The sequence below is a fragment of the Hemitrygon akajei genome, chromosome 3 (genome assembly GCF_048418815.1).
Source record: "Hemitrygon akajei chromosome 3, sHemAka1.3, whole genome shotgun sequence".
NCBI classification, from domain to species: domain Eukaryota; kingdom Metazoa; phylum Chordata; class Chondrichthyes; order Myliobatiformes; family Dasyatidae; genus Hemitrygon; species Hemitrygon akajei.
In genome coordinates, this window is record NC_133126.1 from 95,968,373 (window position 1) to 95,995,861 (window position 27,489).

Below are 27,489 nucleotides of genomic sequence, written 5' to 3' on the forward strand. Positions count from 1 at the left end.
TCCTACCCCTCAACCATCAGGCTCTTAAACAAAAGGGGTTAACTGCACCCATTTAAGGACTCTTGTTACTTCATGCTCATTATTTATTGCTATTTATTTATTATCTGCACTTGCACAATTTACAGTTCCTGATGTTTACAGCTTATGGATCCTGTTTACTGTTACTGTTCTATAGAGTTACTAAGTACGCCCGCAGAAAAAAATCTCAGGGCTGTATGTGGTGACATGTACAGTATGTACTCGGATAATAAATTTTACATTTTAACTTTGAAACTTAAAGGAGGCTTTTTCTTTAGAAAATGCAGTGGACGTAATGGCATCCTTTATCACCTGTAGGTCACAATAATGATTGAAAAAAAGTATCACAGCAATATTCTCACACTTGCAGATATCTTGCCCAAAGCAATACACTCAACCCTATGTACCCCCAAACTCTAAAGCCAACACACATAATCTTACGTACGTTGCTGCTCTCCTGCCAATTACCTTTCTAGAAGCCGCTGGTGAATCCAGCTCTGTCTGGATGTTCATCCTGCGGATGAAGTTTATTGGGTCAGCCAACGCCTTTGTTAAATCTGCCAAGAGAAATGGTGGTGATAGTTCTAATCCATGATTGTGCAAGAAAGAACAAGTGTGGGAAAAGCTCTGCCTCTTCCAGAAAATAGTAGCCCTTCCCAACAATCTACTGCTCACCATCTTATTTCCATTCAAGTGAACAAGGACCCAAAATGTCTCAAGGGCATGCACAAACATTTGTTGGATACAGCATGAAGTTCCCTTTATGCTGACCATCAAACACAAAATAGAGGTCCCTCCATAACATCCCATTGGGCACTGTAACACAAAAAAAACATGCTCTGACTCAGAATAAAACTTCCTTTTCTCTGCCCTAGCAAAAATACCTGGTAAGATTCAGTAAGGTAATGGTTGATCTGATCTTGGCCAGTTTTCCTGTTTTAACATATTTATCTGTAGTCCCAAACTCTATCTCAACTTTCAATAAATATATTTAATGACAGGACATACTGTACACAACTTTCTGGTAGAGATTCCAAAACGTCACAGCCATCACAGGGAAAAAATTCCTCAGCTCCTTCTTAAAATGGATGCCCCTAGTTTTAGACTCCTTTACAAAGGGGAAGCATCACTGCCTTTCCTGTCGATCGCTCTGAAATTTGATATATCACCAAAGACGATAGCAAATTTCTACAGATCTGTCGTGGAGAGCATTCTAATTGGTTGCATCACCATATGGTATGGAGGGGCCACTGCAGAAGATCGGGAAAAGCTGCAGGAAGTTGCAGACTTGACCAGCTCCATCATGGGCACTAGCCTCCCCAGCATCGAGGACATCTTCAAAAGGCAGTGTCCATCATTAAGGATTTCCATCACACAGGATGCGCCCTCTTCTCATTGCTACATTTAGGGAGGAGATACGGGAGCCTGAGGACACACACCTAAGTGTTTTAGGAACATTTTCTTTCCCTTTCCCATCAAATTTCTGAATGGACAATAAATCCATCAACATATTTTACGCTCTCTTTTTGCACTACTCATTCAATCGAATTTGTATACATATATTTCTTTTTGTCATTTGTAGTGTTTTATGTATTGCAATGTACTGCTACTGTGAAACAACAAATTTCACAATGTATGCCAGTGATATTAAACCTAACTTTGATGCTGATTCTGATTCTAAGGTTGCCATGAAACAATGGATCTCACATGCGCAATTCCACAAGATATCCTTCATTCATAAATATATACAGTAAATAGTTAAATCTGTTTTAGCTTTTAAATATAAAGCTTTATCACTGCCCTCATATCCCCAAAGTTTATTTAATAATGGACACTTCATCAATGGATTCTTATTCTGCCAAGACCCATCCCAAGACTATCACCTAGGTTTTAATAAGATCACCTCTCATTCTTCTAAACTCTTATGCATTTGGTCCAACCAACATAACCTTTCCCTAATGAAGCAGCCCCTTAATCCCAACAATCAACCCAGTAAATCCTCTCTGATATGTTGTCAAGGTGTCTGTAATCCTTTTTAAATAAGGAAATTAAAGCAGCATGCAGTTGTCCAGAAGTGGCCTCAGTACTGTTGTGGCATGAATTCCTTACATTTGCATTTCATTTTCTTTGGACTATAATCAACATTCCGTTGGCCTCCCTTACTGATTTTCATACCTGCATACTAACTCTGTGTCAAGTGCAAGAATAATCAAGTGCCTCGAGATGCCAGAATTCTATAGAATCTATCCATTCAAACAACATTTTGCTTATCCATTATTCCAGGAAAATACTTCCACACAATATACTTTGAGATACCTTTGTCCACTCGAATATCTGGAATCTTTATGTCCTCTTCACAACTCTCTTTTCTAGGATTATAATGAGAGCAGATAAAGGTTTCCCACTCACCTGTCATTAATAAGACTTATAAATCAACTAGACCCCTGCACTGATCCCTTTGTAAGCTCAACACTCACAGCTGAAAAATACTAATTATATTACCTGTTTTCTGTTGCTAAATGATCCCTTACCAATGTTAAAATACAGTGTCACTTCCAACACCATATATTGCAGTAATCTATAAGTGTCACCTTATTGAATTGCTTTGAAAATCTAAATGGACTTTATTAACCCTTCTTGCCATATTCTTAAAAACACCTTAAAGTTTGATTCAAAGTAAAGTTTCCTCCATAATGCGCCATCAAGAACTTCAATAAGCAGAGATGCAGCACAATTTATATATGGATTAAGGCCCCCTCTATATTCTCCTATCAAACACTCCTACAGCAGTGTCTCACATCCTTTGTCAAGTTCCCTCTATACTGGCACATCAAGCACTTCATAGCAGGACTATCATATTAGATATTGGATAACTTTCCCTTCTACCTCTTCAAACACTCCCAACGAGCAATTATAGCTGTCTGACATGGAGTTAAAACTGTTGCACCCAAGCCAGGTACAGCCAAGTTTAATACAGAGTAAGTCTCCACTAAACTATCACAGACTGGTGCAGGAGTCCTTACCCAACCCAGAGGCATCTGGAGATTATTGCAGCCAGCCACTAACACAGAGTCAGAATTGACATCCATTTTGAGAACAGTCCTCCCAGCCTGATTTGAAGCCATTCCCTGTGGGCTGAAGTTGCTGCTTGACTGTATAACCGATGAATGTGAAACCAGTTCCCTGAGCACTTCCATCCATTCCATTACCCACCCAGCGCAGGTACCCAGCCTGAGCTTGACTCCATCTGCTGATACCTGCGTGCATGTTCCACCAAGATATTTGTGTCTTGCAAAGCTGGCTCAGTGTTCACATTACCCAGATCAGATTAAGTCTTGTTGATGGCTAACAATTGTGTTAGCAGGATGCAGTGAAAGTGCTTGACCTGGCTGAAAGGCTGATATTTGGGTGTCAAGTTTGAGTCCATGAGGAAGTGAAAGCAAACATTGCACAATGCTTTACTGGGAGTCGGCTTCATGTTTGCCTTAGTTCCATAGTCAGACAATCACTTCTGCTGATAGCCCATGGATGAAGAACTACAACCCGGGCTGCAAGTACATTTATCTGACAAGGGTTTCAAGTCCAATGCCTCCAGCTCAGCTACGGAGATACGAGGACCAGGCCAGGTTAATACCAGAGTAGATTTTAAGGGCATGTGTGGCTGAATATGGAGCTTACTCTACACCAATCGCAATAACATTAAGGTGGTGTGGAACTATGGTAGATGTGAGGTTGCAATGCGATGATCCACCTCACCTGCCCAGGTGTGAGGCACGTAGTCCTTCACTTCAATATAAGCATATAGCGTTGCCATGCTGAGCAGATGGTTAGTTTCATTCCGCAGGCCAATATGATGATATCCTGTGGAGAGAAGGGCACCTCTTTTAGATACATTACCTACAGAAGGTTCAGCATGACCAAGGGACAGGGCATTAGGAGAAGATAAATAACGTGGGAAAGGAAATGTGAAATAAAATCAGAAAACACTTCTGTGAGGGAAGAAAAAGAGTTAACATTTTAGGTCAGTGACCTTTCAAGACTGAGTTTAAACATTTCTTCACAAGTGCTGTGTACCATCAGGTCATGAATTATATATTGTTCACATAAACCATTATGCAATTGCATGGTAATATCCGTGAAATGGAGTTCAGGTGTGTCTGGGAATCTGAGTCATTTTTATTCTATATAGTATTACATTGGACATGGACATCACTGGCAATGTCAGAATTTATTTTCCATCCTTAATTGCCCCTGAACTAGGGAGGCAGTTAAGAGTCAACTGTGTTAGTGGGATCTGGGTCACAAAATCCCACAGCTATCTTACGGATATATCCCACTCTGCTTTCTGTACAGATTCCATTTCATTTTCCCAGCTTCTCTGTCAAACCTGCTCTCATAATGAAATCATCCGCTCCGGGACCCACCCGTCACCTGCCTGGTTGCTCCGCCCTTCCACTTCACCTTTTCATATTCACTATCTCCCCTACGTTCTTTTTGGGCCAGAGTACTGGCCTCAACACAAAGTATTGACTGTCCATTGCATTCCTTAGGTACTGCCTGACCCATGGAGTTCCTCAATACTTTGGCTGTTGGCTCCAGTTTCCATCATCTGCAGTCTCTGTGCTTCTATACATCTTTACATAAATCTGGGTGCATGTAGTTGTGGCTGGTGCAACATGTGAGAATGTGGAGATTGGTTGTAAATAATAAATAGTAGACTAGTCTGTCTAATGATGGGAAGTATCTATGCTTTAAGTACCTGTTTGGACAGCAGTAACTGGTAGAATCCTCTGTCCAATGAATTTCCCACTTTCTTCATATGTGGCAATTCTTACAAAAGCCAATTCTGGCACAAGGATCTGCAAGTCAGGAAGTTTCTGATTAGACAGTAGCTAAAGAGTAATTACCAAACAGGCAGCTGAATCAACTCAGAGACTAATATCGGAAGCCGTTCTGGTGGAGTTGGGCAGTGAACCAGCAGAGTGAGAGGTCTGAACTTACAGAGGGTGGCCTCAGTTTTGAGCCAGATTGGCCTCAACCAGCTCACTGCCGCTTTTAGCCACTGCTTTCACCATGCCAGTCCAGACTGAGGTCTTCCTGATGGGGAGATTTGAGCAAGCTGGCCCTCCATCTCGAATAGGGATCTCACAATGTCCCAAGTCCCAAGTTCCCAGTTTCTTTACAATAAATGAGATGGAGATCCAGTTAGCCCAGCTCACACTGAGATGGGGTTCTGGGATCACACCCAAAGACTCGGAGCTAAAAAGCTCAGGAAGAACTAAGAACTTCATGGAATTCTACAGCACAGAAGAATGCCCTATAGCCCACCGACTTCTTTCTTTATCAACCTTTTTATTAATTAAATAAAAGAGTACATATATATATAAACAAGAGGAGAATTATCTCAAATATCTATATCAGTAACAATTCATATAAAAGGTAAAATAAACATTACCAAGATCATACATAGTATTAATCTAATAGTATATAATAAAGAAAAAGATTATTGATTCTCCTCTTATCCATAAAAAGAAGAAAAAAGATAAAGAAACTTTTATCATAATATACACAACAAAAATCCCTCAAAACAGGAAAAAAAACAAAAACAAAAAAGAGAGAGAGAGAGTGAGAGAGAGAGAGAGTGAAAAGGAACTGGGCAGCTCAAACTGAGAGTGAAAGCCAGAAAAAATAAAAACTTTCTGATCAAATCCAGCATTTCGAGAAGGTAACTGGAAGGGCCATAAGTCAAAGCACATGAAAATATTGAATAAAAGGTCGTCAAATTTCCTCAAATTTAAAGGATGTATCAAATGTCTGACTTCTTATTTTCTCTAAACTTAACAGGACGTAATGGAGGTAAGAGCAGCAGGTGGATTAGAATCCTTCCATTTATGCAAAATGGTTCTCCGAACCAAAGCCCACTGACTTCATGCCAAACATTAACCACCCACTTACAGTAATTCTCCTGTACTTCCATCAACTCCCACAGATCCTACCAGCCACCTACAGATACAGGGGGCAATTAACCCACTGACCCATAGACCTTTGCAATGCTGGAGAAAACCAAAGCTCTCAACGAATGTGGACAGGCAGTTGGGATTAAACTGAGTCTTTGGGGCTTTGAGACAGCATCTTTACTAGCTGCACCAGTCTGCTTTCTCTAGCGTAGTGAATTCATGAACAAAAAGAATGGGCTGGTAAAATACCAACTAACAGGAAGGCTGAGGTCAAATGGGCCTAGAGTCCAATAAGCTAGTTCAGGGGCACTGGGACTGTTGTCTGAAATACTGGGATCTGACGAGTCTCTATCCTGACAGCCTGTCTCACATGATGAGTATGACCTGGAATGCAATCAGCACAGTGTACACAGGGAATAGTGTCTACTTAGAAACTGGCTGACATAGTGGCTGGGGTTCAATCAAGGATCTCAACATGTACAGTACATGAACCTAGGTCACAAAGGTCCTGTCATCTTGTGAACCTAATACTGGCACTGGGGTCTAATGAATGGGCTCAAATACCAATAAAAGTGAGGATCTAATGATTCTGCAGAGCAAGGTGACTGACATCTATTAATCGCAGATCACGTGGGGTCTTGGGTCTACTATATCTACTCATATCTGCATTGAAATTCATCAGGTCAATAGGTACATCTAATATCAGAGGAATGTATACAATTAGTGAATCTGACTCCCTTGAGGCCTAGGCTTATGGTCCTATGAACATGTTTACATGGGTCCCAGGACAAATGAGGCCCTGGCTCCAGTGAGCAAGGTGATCTTAGGGAGGGTGTCTGATGAGCCATGTTCACAATGGCACTGAAACACTGAGCTGGGAGAATGCTGGAATCCATTACTAAAGAGATAGCAGGGCATTTGGAAAATTATAAAATGTTCAAGAGTTGATACAGCATTATGAAAGAAGTTTGCTAGAGCTTCTTGGGGGGGTTTAAACTAAATTTGCAGGGGGCAGGGATCCAGAATGTGAGAGAGGATAGCGAGAGGAAGAATAAAGGACAGGTGGGGACTACACGGTTCCGGAATATTAAGTGTGTAGTAGAGGAAGGTGGGGCGGAACAAGTGATAAGGAGGACTCGTGTACAGAGGGATGGTCTGACGGAACATGGAGTTAAATGTGTTGAAAGAATAAGTAAATGTAGGAAGGACAACAAAATTCTAGGGGCGTATATCCCGATGGGAGTTCGGGGAGCTGGGTTAAGCACAATAGGCAGCGATTCAAACAGAGAGAGGGTTAAAAATTCTATATCTGAATGCACGAAGTGTCAGGAATAAGGTGGATGAGCTTGAAGCCCAGGTGCGAATGGGTAACTATGATGTTGTTGGGATAACAGACATGGCTGCAGGGAGATCAGACCTGGGAAATGAATGTACAAGGGTATACGTGCTATCTAAGGACAGAAATGTGGGCAGAGGGGGTGGGGTGGCCCTGTTGGTGAGGAATGAGATTCAGTCCTTTGCAAGGGGGGACATAGGGTCAGGAGAAGTAGAGTCTGTGTGGATAGAACTGAGGAACAGTAAGGGTAAAAGGACCCAAATGGGTGTTGTCTACAGGCCACCAAACAGTAGCATGGATATCGGGTGCCAGTTGAATAGGGAGTTAACATTGGCATGTGGCAAAGGTAATGTCGCAGTAGTTATGGGGGATTTCAACATGCAGGTGAACTGGGAGAATCAGGTTGGTGTTGGACCACAGGATAGGGAGTTTGTAGAGTGCCTACGGGATGCATTCTTGGAACAACTTGTACGAGAGCCGACCAGGGACAAGACTATTCTGGATTTAGTGTTATGTAATGAACAGGATTTGATAAGCGATCTCGCAGTAGAGGAGCCATTAGGAGGTAGTGATCACAATGTGATAAGCTTTTATCTGCAATTTGAGAAGGATAAGGGCAGCTCAGAGGTGTCAGAGTTGCAGATGAACAGGGGAAACTATGGAGCCATGAGGGAGGAGCTGGCCAAAGTTGACTGGACGGATAGCCTAGCAGAAAAGACAATGGAACAGCAATGGCAGGTATTCTTGGGAATAATGCACAAGGTGCAAAATTAGTTCATTCCCCAGAGAAGGAAGGATTCAAAGGAGGGAAAGGGGCCTCAGTGGTTGACAAAGGAAGTCAGAGACTGCATAGCATTAAAAAAAAAGGAAATATGACAGAGCTAAGGTGAGTGGGAGGACAGATGATTGGGAAGTTTTTAAGGAACAACAGAACTTAACTAAAAAGACAATACGGGGAGAAAAAATGAGGTATGAACGCAAGCTAGCCAGGAATATAAAGGAAGATAGCAAAAGCTTTTTTAGGTATGTGAAGAGAAAGAAGATAGTTAAGAACAATGTTGGGCCCTTGAAGAATGAATTGGGTGAAATTGTTATGGGAAACAGAGAAATGGCAGAAGAATTTAATGAGTACTTTAGATCTGTTTTCACTAAGGAAGACAAAAGCAATCTCCCAGATGTATGGATGGGCCAAGGACATAGGGTAACAGAGGAAATGAAACAGATTGACATTCGGAAGGAAACGGTGATGAGAAGACTGATGGGACTGAAGGCTGACAAATCCCCAGGTCCAGATGGTCTGCACCCTAGGGTACTAAAGGAGGTGGCCCTGGAAATTGCGGATGCATTGGTAATCATTTTCCAATGTTCCTTAGATTCAGGATCAGTTCCTGAGGATTGGAGAATGGCTAATGTTATCCCACTTTTTAAGAAAGGAGGGAGGGAGAAAACAGAGAACTATCGACCTGTCAGCCTGACATCGGTGGTGGGAAAGATGCTAGAGTCCATTATTAAGGATGAAATAGTGGCATATCTAGATAGCAGTGATAGGATTGGGCCGAGCCAGCATGGATTTACCAAGGGTAAATCATGCTTGACTAATCTGTTGGAGTTTTTCGAGGATGTAACCAGGAAGTTAGACGGGGGAGATCCAGTGGATGTAGTGTACCTCGATTTTCAGAAGGCATTTGATAAGGTCCCACATAGAAGATTGGTGGGTAAAATCAAAGCTCAGGGCATCGGGGGGAAGGCATTGACATGGATAGAAAACTGGTTGGCAGATAGAAAGCAAAGGGTAGTGGTGAATGGGTGTTTCTCGGAATGGCAGGTGGTGACTAGTGGGGTGCCACAGGGCTCGGTATTGGGACCACAGCTGTTTACCATTGACGTTAATGATTTGGATGAAGGCATAGAAAATAACATCAGCAAATTTGCTGATGATACTAAGCTGGGTGGCAGTGTGACATGTGATGAGGATGTTAGGAGAATTCAGGATGACTTGGATAGGCTGGGTGAGTGGGCAGATACTTGGCAGATGGCATTTAATGTGAATAAGTGTGAGGTTATCCACTTTGGGAGTAAGAACAAGAAGGCAGATTATTATCTGAACGGTATAGAGTTGGGTAAGGGAGTAATACAAAGAGATCTCGGAGTCCTTGTTCATCAGTCACTGAAGGTGAATGAGCAAGTGCAGCAGGCAGTGAAGAAGGCTAATGGAATGTTGGCCTTTATTACAAAGGGAATTGAGTACAAGAGCAAGGAAATCCTCTTGCATTTGTACAGAGCCCTGGTGAGACCACAGCTGGAGTATTGTGTACGGTTTTGGTCTCCAGGGTTAAGGAAGGACATCCTGGCTGTAGAGGAAGTGCAGCGTAGATTCACGAGGTTAATTCCTGGGATGTCTGGACTGTCTTACGCAGAGAGGTTAGAGACACTGGGCTTGTACACACTGGAATTAAGGAGATTGAGAGGGGATCTGATTGAAACATATAAGATTATTAAGGGATTGGACAAGATAGAGGCAGGAAATATGTTCCAGATGCTGGGAGAGTCCAGTACCAGAGGGCATGGTTTGAAAATAAGGCGTAGGTCATTTAGGACAGAGTTAAGGAAAAACTTCTTCTCCCAGAGAGTTGTGGGGGTCTGGAATGCACTGCCTCAGAAGGTAGTGGAGGCCAATTCTCTGGATGCTTTCAAGAAGGAGCTAGATAGGTATCTTATGGATAGGGGAATCAAGGGATATGGGGACAAGGCAGGAACCGGGTATTGATAGGAATTGATCAGCCATGATCTCAAAATGGCGGTCCAGGCTCGAAGGGCCGAATGGTCTACTTCTGCACCTATTGTCTATTGTCTATAAAGTGGCTATATTTCATTAAGAGTTTGAAGAGATTTGGTTCATCACCTAAAACACTCAATAACTTAATAGATGTACCATGGGAACATTCTGACAGGCTGCATATGAGATGGGGATGGGGGCTACCTCACAGGACTGTTTTTATTTTCTTTCTGTACTATGTATTACATTGAACTGCTGCTGTTAAGTTAACAAATTTCACATCACATGCCGGTGATAATAAACCTGATTCTGATTGGTTATTTGAAAGTCAAGTTTACTGGCATATGCCCAAGTAGGTGTGTGCATCAGTGCAATGAAAAGCTTACTTGCAACAACATCGCAATCATATCGCATCAAGAAAAAAAATAAAGTAATCATAAATTATATTCAACTTTTACAAGAAAACAAATAGATTCATTTTTGTGCAAGGTGGTCAAAGCGTTCCTTAAGGGTGGATAAAATGAGAACCATTATATTTGGATTCCCAGTGGCCGTTCCACAAGGCACCACATCAAAGGTCACTGCACAAGGTAAATTTGGAAGGACTGGGGATCTTTTTGTTTTTGAGATGATGCAGTTAATGATGCGGTTCATGAACAGAAAACAGAATTAGATGAGCAAATACCGTGGTGCCACAGGGATCACTGCTCAGGCCTCAACTATTTCTAATCTCTAGTAGTGACCTAGATGAAGGGTAAAGAGTCGGCAGGTTTGCTAAGGACACAAAATCAAATTGCAAAAAGGGCACAAAGAACCTCCAGAGGGATTGCATAGATTAAAGGAGTAGGAAAGAAGTTGGCAGGTAGATTATGATGTGAGATTAGGATTTTGAAATTAAGAATGAAAAGAACAATTTCACTGGGGTGTGAGTACAAACATTGTGGTGTGAGGGGATCAGAGTGTTCTAATAAAAGTTGAGCTTATTTTCATATGCTTAAGTACATAGACAGGTGCAATGAAAAACATACATGCAGTATGCAGTATTCACAAGAAAAATATAAATTATATGCAATGTTTACAATAAAACACAATTAGAACAATAATTGCATGAAGCACAAAATTAAAATGTAGGTTACACCAGGCAGTTAGGAAGGAAAATAAAATATTGACTCTTATTGCAAGGAGTGTATACTGTACATAAGGGAGATTTAATGCAACGTGGTACCACATGCAGAAAGGTTGAGCAGACTGGGCTTATATCATTGGAGTTTAGAAGAATGTAAGATGACTTTATTGAAACAAAGTTTTAAGGGGCATTGACAAGGCTGGTGCTGAGGGTATGTTTTCTCTTGCAGGTGTATCTAGAGCAAGGAGACTTAATTTTATAGGGAAGTATTGCCCATTTAAGATGAAGATAAAGAAAAATTCTTCTTCGAGGATCATAACACTTCAGGGAGTTGTTGGCAGAGTCATTGATTAGATCAAAAAGCATTGAATCTCAAGGGAATCGAGGTATGGGAGAGAGTAGAAAGTAGTGTTCAGGCTAAGTGTGGATTAGCTATAATCTTGTCAACTGGCAGGGCAAGCTCAGGAGGAGGAGTAGGGGTTCACCCCACTCATGTTCTAGCAAGAGGACTGGGGTCCAATCAAGGTAATTTGGACAACCATTCTCTTGTCTAATGAGCTGGCTCACCTGGGAAAGAGAGCAAGGCTTTAATGGTTGTCTCAGAGGCAACACCCTCTCAAAAACAGCTCAAGAGATTTTTGTCTTATGTCTGGTTAATGTGGGGACTGGTGTCTGATAAGTCTGTTAGTATGGGAATGGGGTGAAGTTAGTCTCATACATCTAGTGAGCCCAGCTTACATGGCAGTTGGATCCGAAATCTCCTAATGGGTTCACGTGGACATCCAGGCTTAATGATCCTGGCTGGGATGAAGGCTAAGTACAATGAGCTTCTACTTTTTGGAGGCTGGGGTCCCATATGTCTGGCTCATGTGTAAGTGAAGCTGGAGAATTAATCATTAATAGGACTAGGCTGTATCTGCAGGAGGGGACAATGTGTTTGTGTTGTAGTAACACCATCTTCAACACAGTACCTTTTCAAAAAGGAAGGGTTCCTTGTCCCTCCACTGAGGGTTGATGGAATTTTGCTCAAGGGACAATTTTGTTCTAAACTTCTGCTTAGGATCATTGGGGAGTCCAAGCAATTCCACTTCCACACAGAATCTTGAGTTCCGATCTGACAGAAACTGCCCAGATATAATCTGTAATAGGAAATACCAAAAGTTAAAGATCACAATGCATGATCTGTTCTATTCAAAACTACCTTAAAGTCAAGGTACACTGTGAGTGGTAGCTGTCATTCAGTGTAGCCTAACGATGAAAGAGGACTGGGAGCTCAGAGGATTTATTTTAATGCTGCATGGTCCTCTGGTGGTCATTCAACTTCTTACGCAGTCATGAGGTACAATAGCCAGGCAGGCCAATGCCTGGGATGAAGCTCGCAGTACCGGAAAGACATTAAGACCAAAACACACAGGAACTGAATTAGGCCATTTGGTCCACCATTTCAGCTTGGCTGATTCATTTCCCTCTCAACCCCATGCTTCTGCCTTCTCCCTGTAACCTTTGAAACCCTTCTTATCAAGAACTTATTAATTCACCTGGCCTCCACAGCCACCTGTGGCATTGAATTCCATAGAGTCACCAGTCTCCGGCAAAAGAAATTCTTCCTCACCTTCTTTCTAAAACAACATCCCTCTCTTCTGAGGCTGTAACCTCTGGTCCTAGACTCTTCATATCCATTCTATCTAGGTCTTTCAACATTGGATAAGTTTCAACGAGATCTCCCTCATTCTTCTAATTCCAACCGGTAAAGGCCCAGAGCCATCAATCTTTTCTATTCTAGTCCTCTCAAAATGAATGCTAACCTTGCATTTGCCTTCCTCACCACAGGCTCAACCTACAAATTAACCTTCAGGGAATCCTGCAGGTCCCTTTGCTCCTTGGATTTTGTTTAGTTTTCTCCCTATTTAGAAAATTGCCTATGCTTTTATTCCCAAAGTGCATGACCATACATTTCCCAACACTGTATTCCATTTGCCACTTGCTTGCCCACTTTCCTAATCTGCCTGTCCTTCTGCAGCCTCCCTGTGCTCAGAGATAATGTACTGTATGTATCCAGCAGCTGCATTATTAACTTCAATGTTGATATCTTCATCACTTACCCATCAATAACTCTATCAATTAGGGAAAATATCCAATGTCTACTTAGTTCACCTCATGTTCTTAGCATCATACCTATATTCAAAGCATGCACACCCTCCCAATTATTCAACATTGGGAGGCACGTGGAACCATCAAAATCCACAAAATGTGCAAATTTATCGTGTCTGTGCCAGCAGGAAAGACCCATTCAGCCTAATTCTTTCTTCAAGCTCTTGGGTATTAACTTGCTTTGCAGCTTGAATACTTCTTTGCTTATTTACATCTACAAATCTAAATGGAGCATCATAATTTCAGTACCATTGATGTTCTAATTGTTATTAAACAGAATTTAATAATCTGCACATGATGAGAAGCTGGACACAATTCTCTGCATCCACAGCAGGAGACAAAGATAACACCTGTCTCTAAAACATTTCAGGGTCTTGCCTCTCAATTCTGTTATCGTTGTCCTGATAAGCCTTCAAGAATACCGCATTTCCTGTTCCTATTTCAGGTTTCCAGGATCATGTTTTGTTTTACTTTCTTCAAGATGCCTATGTTCCACCAGTTCCATTTTCCCCCTGAACTCCAGTATCCACAACCCATCCAGCAACACCCCTTCCCCATCCAAAATAAAATCTGCTTCTCTACTACTTTTTTGATCTTTAAGACATTTGTGAACACCTGTCTTTTAGTTGCCCTGGCATCACCTTTGTTAGAGGCTTAGGAGCATCATATATTAATAGACAAGACCAAGTTCAGTGTATTCAGGGCAAAGTACCAGATAGAACAAACATAAACAGTGGGATAGGGATATAGTTTGCAGACAACTGGACAGGATTGACAAACTGAAGCCCTTGCATCTGAAGAACACAATCACAAACAATTGCCCCATAAAGAAAGAGACTCCACATTCATTAATCAGCCAAGCATTGGTTGACCTGATTATCCAAATTATGATATTACTAGATACATTAAAACAGCAGTAAGCCATTAGCCCACTGAATCTACTCTGCAATTCTATCCCAATACCATTTTGCCATTCTCTACCCGTTCTCCTTTGTGCCTTTTGTGCCTAAAAATCTCTCTCATTCTTAAATGTGTTCAGCCTCATGGCCACTACAGACTTCTTTGGTAAGGCAATCCCTGAGGAAAAGGTTTATCCTCTGGTAAAAGCCAAGTTGCCAGAGGAGCACAGCAAGTCATCAGTGATGGCAAAGGGATAGTTGATGATTTGGGTTGAGACCCTAGCCTCTCTTCTTCAGGGAGGTTTCTCTTCACCTCCGTGCTCAATGTCTTAACCCATACCCCGACAACAACAAGGAAAGTATTTAAAATAAATTGTGCTTGCAGAAGGGATCCTTGGCTACTTGTGGAATGATGATGAATATATTAACTCTTGAAGTTGAACAAAATTCAAACTTTACCAAAACGGACAATGAGCTTGGTGCAACAACATCTATCTGTTCAGCAGTGAAAGGGTCAAACTTCTTATCCGGACAACGCAGCAGCTTATGCTTCAGAATATAGCCACACCGCCCGTTGAACTCAAAGCATGAATTGTTCAGCTGCATGGGGATATCTAAAGGAAAGAAAGGTGATAAAATTATCAGATCATAATCAGAAAATAGTCCCTGGGGTTAGTTAGTCAACCTGAAGAACACAGTTAGTTTTAGAGCTATAGGGTCGATAACTAGTCCCCAGGATTCTGCGTCAGAGATCACGGTTTAGGGTGCAGGTTCAGCATCATAAGGTGAGTAACAAAGGCCCAAAATCACAATCAGGATACTCAATCAGCTCCTGAGATCTACAGATCACAATCAAAAGATACTGAGACAGCATTAAAGTCATCAGGTACAGAGTCAGGGTTGGGATTCATGTCCCAGCTCTTCCGTGAAATGCTGACCTGAGAAAAACTGGAAATCTGGAGCAACACAGTATCCTGATGAAGGGTCTTGATCCAAAATGTCATCTCTCCATTCCCCTCCACAGATGCAGACTGACCTGCTGAGTTCCTCCAGTATTTTGTGTCACTTTAAAAATAATAACTATCTTCAAAATACTCAATGCAAACGGGAGCCCTTCTTCAAACGTATGGCTAATATGAGTGGACATAATTTAAAGAGGAAAGTATGGGAGGGGGTGCGGGAATGTCAGAGGTAAGTTTTCTTTTACACAGAGTTGTGGGTACATGCAGCACACTGCCAGAGTGGTGGTAGAGGAAGATACGTTAGGGACCTTTAAGAAACTCGTAGGTGGGTACAGGATAATAGAAAAGTGAAGGGCTATATAGGAGGGAAGGGATAAAATGATCTTAGAGTAGGTTAAAAGGTCAACACAATATCATGGGTCAAAAGGCCTTTGCTGTGCTGTAATTTCTGTGTTCTATATTGCTGACTCTATTTAATCCATTGCCTACTCCTCTCCAAAAGTTTTCAAATTTACTGTTATGCCTTTTACTACCTCTGGTGGCCTCTTGTGATCATTATCCTAGATTAATCTCATTGCTTCTCCAGTTGATCATTATCTTCATTGATCTGATTAATTTGCTCCTTCATTCATAGTTTAAATTTGATTACTAATCTTACCGCCCTATAGGCCTCTCAATTCCAATCTCCATTACCTTTTGTCTGTACTTTCATCAGTCTCCATACTTCCTTTCCTAAACCTCGTCACCATTCCCTCCTCCTCTAAGAAACTTTACAAAACATACCAATCTAGACAAACTTTTTGCTATACTGTATGCTCTAATTTATGGTTCAATGTCAGATTTTATTAAATAAAAAATGATGAGTTTTACCCTGTTAAGCATGCAACTCTATAATTAATCTTTTATTGACCTAACTTCAACAACACTCAAGAAGCTCAGCACCATACAGGACATAGCAACCTGTTTGATAGGCACCCCATCTACAACCATTCACTCAGTCCACCACTGCCGCACAGTAGCAGCAATCTACACAACTCACCAAGACTCCTTCGGGAGCACCCTACCAGCTAGGCGGACAAGGGGAAGAAAAGGAGAGGTACACCACCATCCTCGAACCACGCACCATGCTGGCTTGGAAATTGTCACTGTTCCTTTTGCATCATTGGGTCAAAATCCTATTACTCCCTTCCTGTCAGCATTGTGGATACACCCACATCACAAGGGCTGAGTGGTTCGGGAAGGCAGCTCACCACCACCAGAGCCAGCTAGGGAGGAGAAACTGAACCTGAGAAACCCACAGCCCTTGAGCAGATGTGATAGGAAAAGAACCAACGAGCCCTGAACCCTGGCTCCGCTCTGCCACTCACCTGCCGTCTGGAAGTTGAGAGCAACCATCTGACAGCCAGCGTTCCAGAAGACATTAGGCAGATAATTTGAGGAATCCATTCTCGACCCTTTCGGGTAAATGCGACTCATCTGTCTCTTGTTGTATCTGTGTGAGTGTATAGGAACTGAGAAACCTTTGAGATATTAGCCAGTCCCTCTCAAGATGGGAGGATGGCACGTGAACCGAACGTAACAAATTCTACAGACTCACAAAGATTAGGTCAGAGGGAAGTGGTGGAATCAGATACGACAGCAAAGTGGAGAGACGTTTAGACAGGTCCATTAACATGCAGGGATCATGTGCAGGCAGACAAGATTAGGTCAGAGGGAAGTGGTGGAATTAGATACGACAGCAAAGTGGAGAGACGTTTAGACAGGCCCATTAACATGCAGGGATCATGTGCAGTTTAATCTGGCACCATGCTTGATGCACTGAAGGGCTTGCTCCTGTGTTGTACAGTACTGTGTTAGGAAGAAGACAAGAAGCTTGTTCTGAGAAACAGACCAGTTATAAACAGAGGACATAATGAGCAGGGGAATTTGGAGCCAGTTTTCACCATTCTCCAATTGGAGAGATTCACTCTTCAAAATGAGCTAAAACGGGGTGAGGATGGGCGGATGAGAGGGAGGGGAATAGTCAGGACTGGCATAGCAAGGTAACAGGAGCTATCAGAGGAGAGTGAGGAGGGGTGGGACAACAGGAAATAAGTAGGGAGGAGAGAGAACATGGACAGAATGGGTGGGGGGGGGGGGTTGAAAGAGCAGGAAGGATCAGGAAAGGGAGAGGGTATAAAGGCAACATTAGCTTGAAAATCTGACTTAACCTTGGACCAGGGCACTGAGATTCTGAAAAGTAGGTGGTGGGAAAACAGACAGTTAAAATATTATTTTGCCTCACTGATTACCAGAAGTCCTTTCAGAGAGATGTGATACCATAAAATGGGATTAAAAATAACATAGTACCATGTAAACTAAAGCAACAAAAAGAAATAGTAAATTAACTCATCAACTCATGGAGGATAGACCCCAGTGCAGACAGATCACACCTTCACAGTTTACAAAATCTAAAAGAGATCACAGAAGAACTATTTCATAATTTAATGATGTTATTTAAAACAGATTACATGTCAAGGAACGTTAGATGATGCTGCAAAGGTATCAGAATGAAGAGAGAAAACCTGTGCAGGAAGCTTTAAAGCATCAGCCTTAATTTGGTGGTAAGAGAAATAATACCATTTAAGGAGGAGAATAGAAAATAAATCTGGAACCAAAAACATAATGAATAGTCAGTACTAATTACAAAATGAAATCTTGCTTAAATGTAGCTCAATGAATTACTTGAAGTAACAGAAAGAAGAAGAAAAGAAAACCCTTAACCCCGAGTGGAGTCATCGGGACACCATCACGACGGCGTTTTTTTTAGCAGGCTTTCTTGTTTTTACGAGGCCGAGTTGCAAGCTTGACGCTCAATCCAGCACGGATGGAAAGCGTGCAAGGGAGCCGGATGGACTTGAACTCGGGAGCCTTCACTCTGAAGTCTGACACTGATGCCACTACGCCACCGGCCAGCTGAAGTAACAGAGAGGTAACGATGTAATGTTCAGCCGGTCAGTGGTGTAGTAGCATCCGCACCACATTTCAAGGTGAGTGGTCCCTGGTTCAGATCCGGCCAGCTCCTTACGTGCGTTCCATCTGTGCTGGGTGAAAATCGAGCTAGCAACTCAGTCTTGTGAAAAAAAACAGACAAAAGTGTTAAAGAAACACCCAATATACCACAAGATGTGGGAAGGAACAATGAGGTAACGTGGAAGATGTAATTAAAGAATACCAGAGCACAGGGTCAGCAGTAAGTACCAGAAGGGGTCACCAGTAAGGCTGAAGACAGGAAGGAAAAAGTTGGAGTAAAGTATGGCTATTGAGTGGCAGAGCGTGGAGAACGGGTCTCCAGCAAAGATCAAGTCAGAGTCAGCAGCTGTTCATGTGCGTTGAAGGCTTAAATCTTGCAATAAAAAAAAGATTCCATTTACAAATTATTGGGAAAATGGCCATTACTGAAGAGGACTACAGTACATTGATAAGCTTGCTGAATGAGCTCAGCATTAGCAGATAAATGTCAACACATATCATGGAGTTATAGAGTCACAGATCATACATGCCCTTTGGCCCATCATTCCCACCCACACTAATCTTATTTATCAGCCCCTTGGTCAGTAGCCTTCTATGCCCTGGTGACTCAAATATGCATGAGATACCGATGGGTGGTAAGAATGTTGAATCTAAAAGGCTTGGAGGAGCAAAGTGACTGTAGAGAAGTGAATTAAAATAGTGAAACAAGTGACAAGAACATAAATATCAAATGTAATTCTAAACTTTATTTCCAAAGGAATAAAGCTGATAGGTGAAAGAAAAGTTGCAATGATCTTTGTATTGAACCTTGGAGAATGGCAGACTGCTCAGTCTCCATAATAGAAAGGAAGAGAGGTGCCAGGAGAGATGTAAAAGTACATTTTCAAGACAGCTCCAGGGATCTTTTTCAGGAAAGATTGTACAAGCTGGGTCAATATCTTTGGAAGAGAAAAGGCTTAGGCATTACCAAAATAGGAGGTGTTCAGAGTTCTGATGGGTTTTTGCCAGAACTCCTGAGGGGCAGGGGAGAGCAAAACTATAAACCATCCATGTAAACTAGTCATCAAGAAATCAAACAAGGACATGTTTATCCAGAGACTCGCTATCATGCATTGAGGAAGAAACAACAGGTGTTCTTATGGGAGGGTTCTACAGGAACTTGAGGAGGAAAAAATTAGAAGACAATACAAATAAGATTAGAAAAGATGGGAGGTAACTGGAGTGAACCTCAAAAGCTGGCGTTGTCATTGCGTTAAAGTGCTTCTTCCATCACACATTCTATTTTGTATGATTCGATACATATTCGTAATTCTATTTGACACTATCGGAACTCCTCAATTAGATTGCAGCACATAACTCACTCTTTCGTAATTGTTATTCCACAGAAAAGCTCTTCAGATTCCCTGATTAGATTCCAGTACAAAGTCAACCCCAGTTATCTCTTATGTCATCTATAAATACGCCAGTTTCTTTGATTAGATTTCCACCTCACACCCAGGTATCGAATACACAAACTATCCAAACCTCGCAATTTAAGTTGTGGGATGGGTGGCGATAATTATTTGGATCGCCTAGACTATTCAATTAGACTTCACTCTGTAATTCACTCTTGAGAAGCGGGCACAATCTGCCTTGCTGTGCTGTGTTGCTGCCGATCTTTCTCTATCACAGAAATTTCTATTCACAATTACAACCAGGTATGAAACCACACCATTTAGCATGGAACTTTTGAAAAGATACTCCACAAGATCTACGGCGAATTTCATGAGCAGATCCAGAGCTTTGGTCTCCGTGAAAGATGAGACTATGTGGGATAGATTTCTTTCTGCAAGTAAAGAAGCCAGCGTTAGTAAGAGCATTGGGATAGTTTCAGTGGGATAAGGGAATACTCTGCATTATGCATGCAGATCACCCTTAAGCTTTCCGACATTCCGGCATTCTGGTGTCTGTTTCTGATATGAGAGAAGAACTCGAGCCTGTGCATACGATCTACAAAACAGAGCAGGAAATCAGAGCATCAGTACGAATCACCAGATCCACATTCGGTAAAACACAATAACTCTGCAACAGCAGGTTCTGCGGCTCACTGTTCCGTTACCAACGGGATGCTAACCTGACCCGGGAGATATAACGTCAGCAACATTACAGGGAGCCAGGGACTGTCCCTGTGAAATATTACAGGGAGACAGTGACTGTCACTGTGAAATATTACAGGAAGCCGGTGACTGTCACTGAAAAATTACAGGGAGCCGTGACTGTCACTGTGAAATATTACAGGGAGCCGGTAACTGTCACTGTGAAATATTACAGGGAGCTGGTAACTGGCACTGTGAAATATTACAGGGAGACGGTGAATGTCACTGTGAAATATTACAGGGAGCCGGTGACTGTCACTGTGAAATATTACAGGAAGCCGGTGACTGTCACTGAAAAATTACAGGGAGCCGTAACTGTCCCTGTGAAATATTACAGGGAGCCGGTGACTGTCACTGTGAAATATTACAGGAAGCCGGTGACTGTCACTGAAAAATTACAGGGAGCCGGGGACTGTCACTGTGAAATATTACAGGGAGCCGGTGACTGTCACTGTGAAATATTACAGGAAGCCGGTGACTGTCACTGAAAAATTACAGGGAGCCGTGACTGTCACTGTGAAATATTACAGGGAGCCGGTAACTGTAACTGTGAAATATTACAGGGAGCTGGTAACTGGCACTGTGAAATATTACAGGGAGACGGTGACTGTCACTGTGAAATATTACAGGGAGCTGGTAACTGGCACTGTGAAATATTACAGGGAGACGGTGAATGTCACTGTGAAATATTACAGGGAGCCGGTGACTGTCACTGTGAAATATTACAGGGAGACGGTGAATGTAACTGTGAAATTTTACAGGGAGATGGTGAATGTCACTGTGAAATATTACAGAGAGCCGGTGACTGTCACTGTGAAATATTACAGGGAGCCGGTGACTGTCACTGTGAAATATTACAGGGAGACGGTGAATGTCACTGTGAAATATTACAGGGAGCCGGTGACTGTCACTGTAAAATATTACAGGGAGCCGGTGACTGTCACTGTGAAATATTACAGGGAGCCGGTGACTGTCACTGTGAAATATTACAGGGAGACGGTGACTGTCACTGAAATATTACAGGGAGACGGTGAATGTCACTGTGAAATATTACAGGGAGACGGTGACTGTCACTATGAAATATTACAGGGAGATGGTGACTGTCACTATGAAATATTACAGGGAGACGGTGAATGTCACTGTGAAATATTACAGGGAGCCGGTGACTGTCACTGTGAAATATTACAGGGAGCCGGTGACTGTCACTGTGAAATATTACAGGGAGACGGTGAATGTCACTGTGAAATATTACAGGGAGCCGGTGACTGTCACTGAAATATTACAGGGAGACGGTGACTGTCACTGAAATATTACAGGGAGACGGTGAATGTCACTGTGAAATATTACAGGGAGCTGGTGACTGTCACTGTGAAATATTACAGGGAGACGGTGACTGTCACTGAAATATTACCGGGAGACAGTGACTGTCACTGTGAAATATTACAGGGAGCTGGTGAATGTCACTGTGAAATATTACAGGGAGACGGTGACTGTCACTATGAAATATTACAGGGAGACGGTGACTGTCACTGTGAAATATTACAGGGAGACGGTGAATGTCACTGTGAAATATTACAGGGAGCTGGTGACTGTCACTGAAATATTACAGGGAGACGGTGAATGTCACTGTGAAATATTACAGGGAGCTGGTGACTGTCACTGTGAAATATTACAGGGAGACGGTGACTGTCACTGAAATATTACAGGGAGACAGTGACTGTCACTGTGAAATATTACAGGGAGACGGTGAATGTCACTGTGAAATATTACAGGGAGCCGGTGACGGTCACTGAAATATTACAGGGAGACGGTGAATGTCACTGTGAAATATTACAGGGAGCTGGTGACTGTCACTGTGAAACATTACAGGGACACGGTGACTGTCACTGAAATATTACAGGGAGACGGTGACTGTCACTGTGAAATATTACAGGGAGCCGGTAACTGGCACTGTGAAATATTACAGGGAGACGGTGACTGTCACTATGAAATATTACAGGGAGACGGTGACTGTCACTGTGAAATATTACAGGGAACCGGTGACTGTCACTGTAAAATATTACAGGGAGCTGGTGACTGTCACTGTGAAATATTACAGGGAGACGGTGACTGTCACTGAAATATTACAGGGAGACAGTGACTGTCACTGTGAAATATTACAGGGAGCCGGTAACTGGCACTGTGAAATATTACAGGGAGACGGTGACTGTCACTATGAAATATTACAGGGAGACGGTGACTGTCACTGTGAAATATTACAGGGAACCGGTGACTGTCACTGTAAAATATTACAGGGAGCTGGTAACTGTCACTATGAAATATTACAGGGAGACGGTGACTCTCACTGTAAAATATTACAGGGAGCCGGTGACTGTCACTGTGAAATATTACAGGGAGACGGTGAATGTCACTGTAAAATATTACAGGGAGACAGTGAATGTCACTGTGAAATATTACAGGGAGCCGGTGACTGTCACTGTGAAATATTACAGGGAGACGGTGAATGTCACTGTGAAATATTACAGGGAGCCGGTGACTGTCACTGTAAAATATTACAGGGAGCCGGTGACTGTCACTGTGAAATATTACAGGGAGCCGGTGACTGTCACTGTAAAATATTACAGGGAGCCGGTGACTGTCACTGTGAAATATTACAGGGAGACGGTGACTGTCACTGAAATATTACAGGGAGACGGTGAATGTCACTGTGAAATATTACAGGGAGCTGGTGACTGTCACTGTGAAATATTACAGGGAGCCGGTGACTGTCACTGTGAAATATTACAGGGAGACGGTGAATGTCACTGTGAAATATTACAGGGAGCCGGTGACTGTCACTGTGAAATATTACAGGGAGACGGTGACTGTCACTGAAATATTACAGGGAGACGGTGACTGTCACTGAAATATTACAGGGAGACGGTGAATGTCACTGTGAAATATTACAGGGAGCTGGTGACTGTCACTGTGAAATACTACAGGGAGACGGTGACTGTCACTGAAATATTACCGGGAGACAGTGACTGTCACTGTGAAATATTACAGGGAGACGGTGACTGTCACTGTGAAATATTACAGGGAGACGGTGAATGTCACTGTGAAATATTACAGGGAGACGGTGACTGTCACTGTGAAATATTACAGGGAGACGGTGACTGTCACTGAAATATTACAGGGAGACGGTGAATGTCACTGTGAAATATTACAGGGAGACGGTGACTGTCACTATGAAATATTACAGGGAGACGGTGACTGTCACTGTGAAATATTACAGGGAGACGGTGACTGTCACTGTGAAATATTACAGGGAGCTGGTGACTGTCACTGAAATATTACAGGGTGACGGTGAATGTCACTGTGAAATATTACAGGGAGCTGGTGACTGTCAGTGTGAAATATTACAGGGAGACGGTGACTGTCACTGAAATATTACAGGGAGACAGTGACTGTCACTGTGAAATATTACAGGGAGACGGTGACTGTCACTGTGAAATATTACAGGGAGACGGTGAATGTCACTGTGAAATATTACAGGGAGACGGTGAATGTCACTGTGAAATATTACAGGGAGCCGGTGACGGTCACTGAAATATTACAGGGAGCCGGTGACTGTCACTGTGAAATATTACAGGGAGACGGTGAATGTCACTGTGAAATATTACAGGGAGCCGGTGACTGTCACTATAAAATATTACAGGGAGCCGGTGACTGTCACTGAAATATTACAGGGAGATGGTGACTGTCACTGTGAAATATTACAGGGAGCCGGTAACTGGCACTGTGAAATATTACAGGGAGACGGTGACTGTCACTATGAAATATTACAGGGAGACGGTGACTGTCACTGTGAAATATTACAGGGAACCGGTGACTGTCACTGTAAAATATTACAGGGAGCTGGTAACTGTCACTATGAAATATTACAGGGAGACGGTGACTCTCACTGTAAAATATTACAGGGAGCCGGTGACTGTCACTGTGAAATATTACAGGGAGACGGTGAATGTCACTGTAAAATATTACAGGGAGACGGTGAATGACACTGTGAAATATTACAGGAAGCCGGTGACTGTCACTGTGAAATATTACAGGGAGACGGTGAATGTCACTGTGAAATATTACAGGGAGCCGGTGACTGTCACTGTAAAATATTACAGGGAGCCGGTGACTGTCACTGTGAAATATTACAGGGAGCCGGTGACTGTCACTGTAAAATATTACAGGGAGCCGGTGACTGTCACTGTGAAATATTACAGGGAGACGGTGACTGTCACTGAAATATTACAGGGAGACGGTGACTGTCACTGTGAAATATTACAGGGAGACGGTGAATGTCACTGTGAAATATTACAGGGAGCCGGTGACTGTCACTGAAATATTACAGGGAGACGGTGAATGTCACTGTAAAATATTACAGGGAGCTGGTGACTGTCACTGTGAAATATTACAGGGAGACGGTGACTGTCACTGAAATATTACAGGGAGACGGTGAATGTCACTGTGAAATATTACAGGGAGACGGTGACTGTCACTATGAAATATTACAGGGAGACGGTGACTGTCACTGTGAAATATTACAGGGAGACGGTGAATGTCACTGTGAAATATTACAGGGAGCTGGTGACTGTCACTGAAATATTACAGGGAGACGGTGAATGTCACTGTGAAATATTACAGGGAGCTGGTGACTGTCACTGTGAAATATTACAGGGAGACGGTGACTGTCACTGAAATATTACAGGGAGACAGTGACTGTCACTGTGAAATATTACAGGGAGACGGTGACTGTCACTGTGAAATATTACAGGGAGACGGTGAATGTCACTGTGAAATATTACAGGGAGACGGTGAATGTCACTGTGAAATATTACAGGGAGCCGGTGACGGTCACTGAAATATTACAGGGAGACGGTGAATGTCACTGTGAAATATTACAGGGAGCTGGTGACTGTCACTGTGAAACATTACAGGGAGACGGTGACTGTCACTGAAATATTACAGGGAGACGGTGACTGTCACTGTGAAATATTACAGGGAGCCGGTAACTGGCACTGTGAAATATTACAGGGAGACGGTGACTGTCACTATGAAATATTACAGGGAGACGGTGACTGTCACTGTGAAATATTACAGGGAACCGGTGACTGTCACTGTAAAATATTACAGGGAGCTGGTAACTGTCACTATGAAATATTACAGGGAGACGGTGACTCTCACTGTAAAATATTACAGGGAGCCGGTGACTGTCACTGTGAAATATTACAGGGAGACGGTGAATGTCACTGTAAAATATTACAGGGAGACAGTGAATGTCACTGTGAAATATTACAGGGAGCCGGTGACTGTCACTGTGAAATATTACAGGGAGACGGTGAATGTCACTGTGAAATATTACAGGGAGCCGGTGACTGTCACTGTAAAATATTACAGGGAGCCGGTGACTGTCACTGTGAAATATTACAGGGAGCCGGTGACTGTCACTGTAAAATATTACAGGGAGCCGGTGACTGTCACTGTGAAATATTACAGGGAGACGGTGACTGTCACTGAAATATTACAGGGAGACGGTGAATGTCACTGTGAAATATTACAGGGAGCTGGTGACTGTCACTGTGAAATATTACAGGGAGCCGGTGACTGTCACTGTGAAATATTACAGGGAGACGGTGAATGTCACTGTGAAATATTACAGGGAGCCGGTGACTGTCACTGTGAAATATTACAGGGAGACGGTGACTGTCACTGAAATATTACAGGGAGACGGTGACTGTCACTGAAATATTACAGGGAGACGGTGAATGTCACTGTGAAATATTACAGGGAGCTGGTGACTGTCACTGTGAAATATTACAGGGAGACGGTGACTGTCACTGAAATATTACCGGGAGACAGTGACTGTCACTGTGAAATATTACAGGGAGACGGTGACTGTCACTGTGAAATATTACAGGGAGACGGTGAATGTCACTGTGAAATATTACAGGGAGCCGGTGACTGTCACTGAAATATTACAGGGAGACGGTGAATGTCACTGTAAAATATTACAGGGAGCTGGTGACTGTCACTGTGAAATATTACAGGGAGACGGTGACTGTCACTGAAATATTACAGGGAGACGGTGAATGTCACTGTGAAATATTACAGGGAGACGGTGACTGTCACTATGAAATATTACAGGGAGACGGTGACTGTCACTGTGAAATATTACAGGGAGACGGTGAATGTCACTGTGAAATATTACAGGGAGCTGGTGACTGTCACTGAAATATTACAGGGTGACGGTGAATGTCACTGTGAAATATTACAGGGAGCTGGTGACTGTCACTGTGAAATATTACAGGGAGACGGTGACTGTCACTGAAATATTACAGGGAGACAGTGACTGTCACTGTGAAATATTACAGGGAGACGGTGACTGTCACTGTGAAATATTACAGGGAGACGGTGAATGTCACTGTGAAATATTACAGGGAGACGGTGAATGTCACTGTGAAATATTACAGGGAGCCGGTGACGGTCACTGAAATATTACAGGGAGACGGTGAATGTCACTGTGAAATATTACAGGGAGCTGGTGACTGTCACTGTGAAACATTACAGGGAGACGGTGACTGTCACTGAAATATTACAGGGAGATGGTGACTGTCACTGTGAAATATTACAGGGAGCCGGTAACTGGCACTGTGAAATATTACAGGGAGACGGTGACTGTCACTATGAAATATTACAGGGAGACGGTGACTGTCACTGTGAAATATTACAGGGAACCGGTGACTGTCACTGTAAAATATTACAGGGAGCTGGTAACTGTCACTATGAAATATTACAGGGAGACGGTGACTCTCACTGTAAAATATTACAGGGAGCCGGTGACTGTCACTGTGAAATATTACAGGGAGACGGTGAATGTCACTGTAAAATATTACAGGGAGACGGTGAATGTCACTGTGAAATATTACAGGGAGCCGGTGACTGTCACTGTGAAATATTACAGGGAGACGGTGAATGTCACTGTGAAATATTACAGGGAGCCGGTGACTGTCACTATAAAATATTACAGGGAGCCGGTGACTGTCACTGTGAAATATTACAGGGAGCCGGTGACTGTCACTGTGAA

General features: G+C 42.7%; 1 protein-coding gene across 1 annotated transcript in view; it reads right to left on the minus strand.

Annotated features, from left to right (window-relative positions):
• LOC140725227 (1-phosphatidylinositol 4,5-bisphosphate phosphodiesterase beta-2-like) overlaps window positions 1–27,489 on the minus strand; it is a 158,431-nt gene that overhangs the window by 47,321 nt on the left and 83,621 nt on the right. Inside the window, exons 17-23 of the mRNA XM_073040394.1 lie at window positions 19,978–20,062; window positions 16,593–16,717; window positions 14,723–14,877; window positions 12,185–12,352; window positions 4,778–4,877; window positions 3,775–3,879; window positions 487–575 (exon numbers count right to left, since the gene is read on the minus strand). Of these exons, the coding sequence (XP_072896495.1) occupies window positions 487–575; window positions 3,775–3,879; window positions 4,778–4,877; window positions 12,185–12,352; window positions 14,723–14,877; window positions 16,593–16,717; window positions 19,978–20,062 (827 nt within the window). The remainder of the gene's footprint in view (window positions 1–486; window positions 576–3,774; window positions 3,880–4,777; window positions 4,878–12,184; window positions 12,353–14,722; window positions 14,878–16,592; window positions 16,718–19,977; window positions 20,063–27,489) is intronic.